The sequence below is a fragment of the Euprymna scolopes genome, chromosome 21 (genome assembly GCF_053919585.1).
Source record: "Euprymna scolopes isolate OS-2025 chromosome 21, ASM5391958v1, whole genome shotgun sequence".
Classification (NCBI taxonomy): Eukaryota; Metazoa; Mollusca; class Cephalopoda; order Sepiida; family Sepiolidae; genus Euprymna; species Euprymna scolopes.
The window spans coordinates 24,842,705-24,853,758 of NC_136502.1; the positions used below are offsets into that span (position 1 = coordinate 24,842,705).

General features: G+C 29.3%; 1 protein-coding gene across 1 annotated transcript; it reads left to right on the forward strand.

Moving 5' to 3' along the window:
- Nucleotides 1-4,751: 4,751 nt before the first annotated feature.
- On the forward strand, nt 4,752-10,671 carry LOC145243077 (protocadherin beta-15-like). Its single transcript, XM_080106179.1, has 3 exons — nt 4,752-7,121; nt 7,907-8,054; nt 10,388-10,671. The coding sequence occupies exons 1-3, from the start codon at nt 4,752-4,754 to the stop codon at nt 10,669-10,671; spliced, it is 2,802 nt and encodes a 933-aa protein (XP_079962305.1).
- The last annotated feature ends 383 nt before the right edge of the window (nt 10,672-11,054 follow it).

The window sequence follows — 11,054 nt, forward strand, 5'->3', positions numbered from 1 at the left end:
AGATAAAAGTTTTCAATTGTGAATTGGGTAAATTATAAAAGACAATTGATTTTAAGACAGATAAATCAGGATTTAAAAAAGTAAATTTGTGTTTTTTGTTTTGTTTTTCCGTAGAAGCCATATAAAAAAACAAAAAAAAACTGCTTCTCTTTTTCAACCTAACTTTAAACACTAGCTTACACAAAAAATGTAAAAAAAACAAACCTGTTTGCTTTTTATTCACCCCAACCCTAAATTAACCCTAAATTAACTGGTCTGGTTCAAAAGCTGTATATTACAAAAAAAACTAATTAAACAAATCTTAACTTTCATGAAAAAAACCTTAATTTTCTTGCTAAAACAAAATTATAATAGCTGTTGTATTATATTTTCTCCATCAAAAAATTTAACATACACTGACTTGTTTTGTTGCTTTAAATATTGTTTCGTTATTTTATTTATTTTTTTTTTTTTCTTTGATAGCACTGCCACATTTGGATTTTGACACCTGGCCATTTTCATTCAGCTTTTTCCATCTGTTTATGTAAACAGTTAAAAGATGCTGATGAAAATTGGTTCAAGCATAGGTCATAAACTGTAGCAGTATCTATTTTCATATTATATTTTATGTTTGGAATTGCTATTTTTTTAATTTATAATTAAACTAAATAATTGATTTTATTCACTTACATGTATACAGGCAGATATTTGTTTTTAGAATAAAAAGACAAAGTTAAGAGATGTTTTATAAATAAATATTGATTTTTATCATGTCCTTTTATGATAAACTGCTACATACTGTAATTGTATTTTCAGATGATTTTTTTTATAAATGAAACATTTTTTTTTTTGTTTTGGGAAATTTTGAAAGTACATACATGTGTAGGTTTGTTTAAAAATCCATTCATTATACCATAATTTAGAAACCAAGGGGAGGTAACTCCAAATATATATTAGTTAAAATGATTTGTATAAGTTTTAAAAGTAACTTCAGATTCTCATCATTTTAAGTAATTTCTGTATTGAGATAATCAAAAGTGTTATGGGTTAAACATCCTTTCTACCCCTTCAATTAACTTGAACCTGTGTAACAGTTTTAAATAAAGATTATATAACCTATGTATTATTTCGATATCCACTTTTAGCAAAAAAAAAAAACCTTTACTAAGGAATGCGTAACTTAGCTTCTTTCTTTTTAATTCAGGATAATTTTATTTGCTAAAAGTCAAAAGAAGAAAGAAATGAACAGAATACTGTGACCAGAGAGATTCAATGTGGAATCACCATCAACTCTGCAATCAAAAAGGCAGTATAAGCATTGGAGACTGACGTTCCAAAATTATCCTAGTGTGATTGGTAATGACAGTGAGATTGTGAATACTTCTAAAAATATTTTGCATCAATCAGCACTATATCTGCAGTAGTATACGAGATGATAAATAACACCAATGACTACTACAGTGCTATGGAAGTATTAGATGCAGCTTATATAAAACCAGTGAAATTCATATATAATAGACATCAGCTACTAATGTTCAAACAACAACCTACCCAAACAATTGATGCTTATATACGCTAATTAGAAGTTCTTGCTAAATCCTACAAAATCCAAGTTGTTAATGCCGAGGAAAATAAGACAATATATACAGGGCACATTTATCATCGGCACCACCTCCTCTTCTATTTACCAACATCTACTCAAAAAATCCTGACTCACTCTCCAAGAAACATATGCTATGGTTAGATCACTAGAACAAGTGGTAAAACACTCTGAATGCTATGAAAATAGTAGCAATGCAATGGCTGCAACCATAAGTTCTCCAGAAGCTTTCCATGTTGCCACTATACAAAAAAATATTCAACCCTTTAGTGCTTGTTTCTTATGTGGAAACCCATGCCATTTGTGGCTACTATGTTTGTCGCATAACACCAAATATAAAAAAAAGGACATTGGGTTAAGGTATGCAAAGCTTCACTTGCTACAATTTATAAATCTGACCCTTCCTTTCTCCCATCTCACCGGATTTGGAATAAAAACAAAAGACATTACATTAATGATATGTAAAATAAAAGGCTCTATTGTTAATGCTGTGATTGATTGCAGTAGTGTATGGACTTTTGTTAGTAAAAATATTCTAAATAATCTAATCTCATTATTATACTGAAAGAAAAAACATTAGCCTAAAAAAATCCTACATAACATGTTAAAATCATTGGCAAGACAATAGTAAATATTTCACTGAAAAATGAGGCCCATTCTGGTGTCATAGTGGAAGTACTTAAAGATCTCTTTACTGACATTATTGTAGGAAAAGATACCCTAAAGAAATACAATAACTGGCATTAAGATTTAATGGTCCAGGGAGCTGAAATTATTATTGGAGCTGTTAACAAAAATAATGCATTTCCCTCCATAAATATTCCTCCTTCACCTCTTTTCTTGCACCTCTCTCCTAAAACAATGCCTGTTGCTACTAAATCATGCTTCCATACCATCAATGATATTAAATTTATAAAGGAGGAAACAGCTACAGTGTTAAAAGAAGGTATAATAGAGCTCCCTGTGTCTCTGTGATGAGCTCAAGTATTAATGTTAAATCTCAAAAACAAATAGTCGGAATGTTTTCTTATTACGGCAAATTCATTCAAAATTTCTCCCACAAAATATTGCTATTAAACACCAAAAAGTTCTATCTACCCCCCCCCAGTTTAAATGTCTTTAAGATACTGAAAAATAATTTTTTAAAAATTGTTACTCTTATAATCCTTGATCCCAAAAAAGAATTTGAATTAAAAATCAATGCTAGTACTGCATAGCTGCTACTCTAAGTCAACAAGTCCGACCAGTCGCATATTTCTCAAGAATATTTCTATTTCTTAACTCAAATGGGATAAAAATCTGTGCAGTCGAAAAAGATGCTGCCGCTATAGTCAGAGCTCTCCAGAAATGGCACCACTTCTATTTGCCAAGCATTTCAAAGTCATAACAACTCAAAAAAGTGTTAGCTTTATTTTTGATAACTCTAAAAAATAAAAAAAATTAAGAATGACAAAAATATGCTATTTGCGAGTTGAACTTTCCCAGTTTAAATTGAATATTGTTTATTGGCTTGGGACTGTAAATATGACCCCATATACCTTTTCTAATATCTGCACTCACTCACACCTTGGAAGATCTTTGTAATTCGCACGTTCAATTATGCCATCCTGGTATTACACAACTCTGCCACATTACTAGAGTGAGAAGTCTCCCATTCTCTTTAGAGCAAATAAAAAGTGTAACCAATTTGTGTACCTTCTGCCAGTACCTAAAACTTGAACTTATTATTGTAACCAAAGGACACTTATAAAAACAATGTTAGCTTGCAACAACTAAATATTGATTTCAAAAGACTACTTCTGAATTCTGTATACAGTAACTAATATCTACTCACTATAATCATTGACTTGTCCAGTTTTCCTTTCGTTTTCCTCTGCAGGGACATGATAAGCAAACCATCATATGTTGTCTGTCAACTATTTTCAATCTTTGGGATGCCTGATCTGGTACACACTGACATGGCCGTGGACTTTTTTGTGGAAGAGACTAAAAGGTTTTTATTAGAAAAAGGCATTGCCACTTCTTAAATGAGTAGATACCATTCGGGAGGACACAAACAAATTGAGAAACTCAGTGGCACTTTATGGAAGGCGATTCAAATAACTCCGCACTCTCGTAACATGAAACTATCTTGTTGGGAGAACATCCTTCCTGCTGCTCTCCACTCATTAGGTCACTATTGTACACCATAATGAATGTGATACCACATGAAAGACTTTTTAAATGCTTGTAAGTCAGCCTATGGAAGCACTATTCCTATTTGGCAAGACCAGGTCTCATATATATATATCAGAAATTATACTAAAGTGAAAAATGTGATCCTTCTATAACACCAGATTTTAAGAAATCAACCCGCACTATGCACGTGTACACTTACCCTCTGGTGTAGAAACTACTATTAATGTATGAGATATAGCCTAGTAAATACAAATACTTTATACCTTAATAATATATGCCCTAATTCTGTCATAATAATTCTTGAGGGTAAAAATCTTATGGTTTTAACAATCTTTCCCAATCCCTCGATTAACTTAACTCAAAGAACCTGCCTAACAATTTTAAGATTATAAAAACCATATATTGTTTTGATGTGCACTTTTACCGAATAAGACCTATAGTAAAGAAATACATGGCTTCTTTCTTTTTAATTCATAACAAATAACAATAATGAACTGATTTAAAAGAACTGCTATATTTATAGTAACTAAGTAAGTAAAAATAAATATTTTGAAAAAAAAACAAGCAGGCCAGAATTAACCAAAAATCATTTAAAAAATAGAATATAAAAGTATATATCAATTGTGAGCAGAAAATTATAAACAAACCCAAAGAATTTTATAATGAGATGAAAACAACTACTAATCTGGTGAGGAGTGTTTGAAACAATTTTTTTTTGACTCGTCAGTCTCCATCCATTCACAATTTTGATACCTCGTTGTAATACAACTTAATAAATTATAAGTGATATATATTTATAACAGATATTATTATAAGTGATTATAATTTTATATCTTTGACTTGATCTTTTTTAATTTATTTTTTATTGTAACAAATGTATTCCTTTAAATTTCAGATATACAGGAAATTGGAATTTTGACATTTCTTTTGATTTATCATTCTTCATATCAGAGACATGTGGATACAATTATGTATGTTCTTGTCTGTGCTGCATATGTTTCTATGTGTAGACCTCACATACTATGTGGAAGAAGGCAAGGGTGCAAATACTTATTTGGGTGACATTGCAGCAGATACTCATTTGATGGATGATATAACAATTAAAGAACAAAAACAAATCACATTCAGCCAATTACAAAAAGGTTCCAATGGAAATTCGAAATTATTCCGTGTTTCAAAAACCACAGGAAAATTGTACACTGCACAAACATTGGATGCTGAATCACTTTGTACTTACAATGTAGAATGTTTCCAAATGGTTGATGTTGCTGTGAAAAGAGCATCCACATTTCTCAAATTATTAGAAATCAAAGTTATCATAAAAGATATAAATGACCATCAACCTGAGTTTCCGAGTAAACAAATCAATATTCAATTTGATGAAGATGATAGAAAAGGTACCAAAAGATCAATTCCAAATGCTATTGACAGAGATGTAGATATTAAAAATAATGAAATCACTTATAATTTGAGAAAAGGGAGGGATAAGCCCTTTACATTATTTACGTCTAAAAAAATTGATGGAACTTCTCGACTTGCAATTATATTAGATGGCAACCTTGATAGAGAAACAAAAGACATGTATCAGATTCAAGTAATTGCAAAAAATAAACAACCTCCTGCTAAAGAAAGTATCTTACATATTCAAATCTCTGTTTCAGATATCAATGATAATTCTCCAATCTTTTCTCAAAATGTTTATAATGTTTCAATCAAGAATAAACCTGATGCTACATTGCCAATTATTACTTTATCTGCAAAGGATTTAGATTTAGACAAAAATGGCCAGATATTATATTATTTCAGTTCCAAAACATCTGACATTAGTAAAGCTCATTTTGATTTAAAATCAGAAACTGGAGAAATTTTTCTAATGAAGAAATTTATAACTGGCCCGAAAAAGTACAAGCTTTACGTAGAAGCTTCTGATGGAGGCAATCCTCCATTAAGCTCTCTGGCTATGGTTCAAGTAAATGTGATCAATGAACAGAATAATGCTCCAGTAATTGATGTGAATTTTGGATCTGCTTCAAAAGAAAACATGGTTGATATCTCTGAAGATATTAAGGTTGGAAGTTTTATTGCATATGTGAAAGTTACTGATGAGGATGCTGACCAAAATGGAAAGGTTATTTGTACTCTTGATCACAATAAGTTTCAACTACAAAGTCTGGATACAAAGAAATATCAAGTAATTGTAAAGAAACCAGTGGACAGAGAGAGTGAAGATCACCATGACATTAGGATCAGTTGTGAGGATAAAGGAAATCCTCCTCTTGAAAGTGAAAGCAGATTTTCAGTCCAAGTGATGGATGTGAATGATGAACAGCCACAATTTTCTAAACAATTATTTAAATTCTTCATTGATGAAAACCAGAGATCAAAAATTCCTATTGGCACAATCAATGCCACAGATCCAGACTTGGGACTTGGAGGTAAACTGTCTTTTTCTTTAGTGAGCACCAATAAACAATTTGTACCATTTCGAATCACTGAAAATGGATTAATCTCTTCAATTATGTCTTTAGACCATGAGTTTCAAGATACTTATAATTTTGAAGTGTTTGTAAAAGACAAAGGAAGTCCATCATTGAATAACACAGTGAATGTGATTGTTAAGGTGAGAGATGAAAATGATAATGCTCCATATTTTACATTTCCCAGTGTTAATCCTTATAATATGGATGTAACATATTACCCACATCATACAAAGAACATCAGCCAGATAAAGGCATCAGACAGTGACAGTCAAGAGAATGCATTTCTAAAATATGAAATAATCAGAGGCAATAGCAAACAGATATTCAGCATCAACCAGTACACTGGTTTGTTATGTTCAACTCATGTCCTAAGCCAACAAGATGCTGGCTCATATGAGCTGGAGTTTCTAGTGAAGGACAGTGGTAGTCCGGTTTTATCAGCCAGAACTACTGTATATTTGATACTGACCGTAAGCAACAAAACATCAGAAATGTTAAATGCTGTTAACATCAAAAAAGATAACAAGATCCACCTGACTTCAGCAATTATCATTGTGTCTGTAGCAGTGACAATAGCTGTGATCATTACAGCTTCAATCTCAGTGTGTATCCTTCGCTGTTGCAATCCTCGAAGTGTTCCAGTAGCAGAAGGCGGATATGTGAGTAGTGGTCAGAGACATTTGATAAGTCCTCCTTACCCAGCAAATCCTTGGTCTAATGTTGCTCTTCCTACAAGTGATGCAGTTGATATGAGAAGAAGCAGTCAACCACCAACACCCAGAATGCAAACCCATCCTTATGCAAGTGCACAACAAAACAATAATCAACAGACTCTATCAGCTCCACAAGCAAATTCTCAATCAACTGCAGATTCAATTTCTCAGGTAAGCTGACACAATCTGAATTATTTTTTTTAATTTACATCTTGTTGGCATATGAAGTTTTCTTGATATTTCAAAGTACCCATATTTTTTAAATATTACCTCTTATTCAAATACAGATAAAATATCAGAACCTAAAATATGATTTAAAAAAGACATGATCTTTTAAAGAATCTATTTGAATTATTATGTTTAATTTACATTCTTTTTTACTATATTTCAGTGAAATTAACATTTTAAAGCATCCATATTTAAAAAAAATATTTAACTTTTAATCTTCCAAACTAATTAATGTACAAATAAATTAGCTCTTAATAAATAATGTTATCACACTATTTTTCTTAATATATAATTATTTATTCTTTAGTATTAATTCTGATTTCAGATATATACACCGAATAATGATTCTTACAACAATAAATTTGCTTTAATTAATACATTAAGATCAGAAGCATTTTATTCAAACACAACAGACTACCAACAAAAATATATATATACAAGTTATCAGTAATAGACAAAGTAAGATTCGTTTCTTATAAAAACATTTACTTTTATTTTTTAAAGAAATTTGTCTTAAGAACTAATTCACACAATTAATTTGCTCTAATTAATATATTAAAAGAAGTATTAGTCAATATGCAGTATAACCGTAATTTATTTTCTTTCTTTTCCGAACTACTCTTTTACTAATTTTGATTTAATACTTATCAGTTTGTATTATTAAAGTCATATTTGCTCATCTTATATTTTTCTTTTGTTTTTTATTCATGAATTTTATTCTTGGTTAGATGTATATTCAGGACATAGCATTTCCTTCAAGCAGAAATAGAGACAAGAAAAGAACTCAAGATTATTCCAATAAAAGTTCTTTGAAATCTGTGCATAGTGGAAATGGAAAAGGATGGAGTGAATTCGATAACAAACGGGAAGTATCTGGTAAGTTATATAAGATGAATAATGCTTCATGATTTTTCTATTGAAACATTGAACGTCTTTGCATCTATTGATTTTTGTGGATTTAGAAAGATGTTGCATCAATAAAGATAAGAGTTAATGTAAATGTTATAAGTATAAAAAAAATTAAACTGTATTTGTCTTGTAGAAATCTGATATTGATTTACTATCTGTAATTGTGTGGAATTCTTTTTGCTTTCATTTTAATAAATGTTCTTATTAACTATGCTGCTTCTTTTTTTTGGGTTTTTAATAATTTTGTTTTTAAATATAGGATTTTGAAAGTTAAATTTAATTATTTTGGTAATCAGTTATTAAATAATTAATTCAACCAAATTGATATAAAACTAATTCATAAAATTATTGGTTGTAAATAGTTTTAAATATTTTCAAACTTTTACATAAATATTATTGTAGGATTTTAAAGCTAAAAATGACATTCTACTGAAAAGTTTAAATGTTATAAAAGTATGGAAAGATCACAAATTAATTCATTCATTTTTCTTTTCTTTTCAAAGGATTAAAAAACTTTAAAAGACTAACTTGTTTATGAAGAAACAAAAATAGGAGATTTTTACTACATCTAACAGAACAAAAATGGAGTGATTAATAGGTAACAAATAAATGTTACCAAAGGCAATATAAGTTACTCTGCCTACATAGATAAATTTCTTCATGTTTTAACTTTAAAGTGTTTTAGTTAATGTCCAAGTTTGTTAGTTTACAACGAAAAAATAATGGCTGCTGTTATGCTACATATGGAGTCTCAATAATCGCTCAAACATTGAAAATTATACAGAAATTCAGTTAGCAAATGTAACCGATTGTGTGAAAATGCAATGTTTAAACGAGCTGTATATTTTTTAATCAGTATTTTAGTTTAATTTTAATTTTGGAGAGATTATCGAGACTCCATGTGCCATATAATAAGAGCCATTATTTTTTACATGCTAACTTCTTTCTTTAAGACTTCATTTTTTTCTTTAATTTAATATTTGTTTAAAATAAGTTAAAACGCACAAAAACAAACTTATCGAGGTAGGTAGAACAGTAGCTTATTTTTGTCTTTGCTAACATTTGTTTACTTTTTCATTTTATTATGTTCTGTTAGGTATAGTTAAAAATAAAAAATTGTCCCAAAATGCATTGTGTTAGATTGAATTTTGTAGTTAAATTATTTTTTTAAATAGGTATCTTTAAAAACTTGTTTTATTTCTTTACACTATTGCAATTTTTATTTTGATAAGTAATTGATTAATAATAAAAAAAATGATGTGCATATGATATAGAGGTGGGAGATGCACGCACTTGCATACACAGACACTCAATAAATTATCAGATATTTATATTAATATAGAGATTGTATAAATATAATGTATTGTTAGATTATCATATGAAATTATAGTAGCTGTCCCAGTTAAACGCAAATTTGAATTTATCTCATTGAAATCTCTACATATATATATATATATATATATATATATATATATATAAAATGCACCTTGTGTGTGCATGTGTCTGTGAAAGTTTTCTACAGACTCTGAAATGGCTTTGCTGATTATTTGGAAATTTCACACTAATGTATTTTATGTGTCTGGAATTGTTCTTAGATAGATTCTGTATCTGAATGCCTCCGATAAGTATTGAAAATTGATAATAAAAAAATCCCAAACACTCTGGACACCAAATCACATATTGTAAAGGCAAGCAAAAACAATAGATCACTGCAAACTGCTTCACCAAGCACCTGTTTGAGAACCTTGATATTATTGACGTATTTAAAAAAGAAATTGATTAATTTGGTTCTTATTTAAAATTTGACTTAATAGAAAAACAAAAGTACAGAAAATACATACATGCATACAAATCTTTATTGTGTATGTACCCGTCATAAAACTAAGATGTTATATTCCAAAAATCACATAAATTGATCAAGTATTTTTGTCTTTAATAAGACATTCAAATTTTCTGACAAGCGAGGTGGGAGAGCCGGGAGATGCAATGTTTTTTAAAATGTGTTAAAATTCAAGGGCAGACAACTCCATCGATTACCGAGATTTTGTTTGCATTCAAAATAATTAAAACCTTTTGTATCATTAAAAATCGTAAATTTTGATATTCTTACTTAAAGTAATTGATTTTTAGAAAATGACATCTTCATTCCATTATGAGTACATACATACATCATAGATATTTTTCTGTATTTTTGTTTTTTAATTAAGTCTAATTCTAAATAAGCCTCTATAATTCTTTTTTTTTTAATTTAAATTATAATTTTTTTCTGAATTTCTTAAATACAATCTATTATTTTTCAGATGACTATACTTCTCAGTATTGTAATCCTCCTCTTTCACAAAAAAGCCACCAACATAATACAGATATGCGGCCATTGGGACAAACTGTCAACTATCCCAGCGATACAACAATAGTAGCCAGAGGCTTTTACACACCATATATGAATGAAGACAGTCCGCATGCAGAGTCAAAGTCTTATTCAGGTGTTGACAGTCAATCTACTAAATATGTACAATCAAGAAATGTCCCTCCAAGTGGGAGTCAGACATCTATCAATAGACCTCTACCTCCCGTACCCCAGTAAATATGCTGACATAAACACAATCTTGAAAATACTTAAACAAATATCTTAATTATGTTTCAAATATTTCTATTTTAATCATTAATTAATTTAGAAAAAGGAGAATACAAATTAGTTAGTCTTTTATTTTTGGAATTTCCCAAAAGTCTTTTTTAATTTAAAGATAAAAACTTACATTCTGATAATTTAAATAAAATAAAAATTATTTTATTATTCACACATGTACTTAATTTAGAAATAATAATCAATATTTACAAATATTATAATTTCCAACTATTTTTTTTTAAATTTCATTTAAGATTAATGATAAAATCTTGATTTTTGATGCAATTTATGTAGAATGTTGCTTCAATGAAAATGAAAGATTAAAAACAAATCTTTCACTT

Excerpts from the sequence above, each read along its gene's own strand:
- LOC145243077 (XM_080106179.1), top strand. The coding sequence starts at position 4,752 with ATGTTTCTATGTGTAGACCTCACATACTATGTGGAAGAAGGCAAGGGT. Across the intron at positions 7,122-7,906 it reads CTGCAGATTCAATTTCTCAG|ATGTATATTCAGGACATAGC; the intron begins GTAAGCTGACAC and ends ATTCTTGGTTAG. Across the intron at positions 8,055-10,387 it reads TAACAAACGGGAAGTATCTG|ATGACTATACTTCTCAGTAT; the intron begins GTAAGTTATATA and ends ATTATTTTTCAG.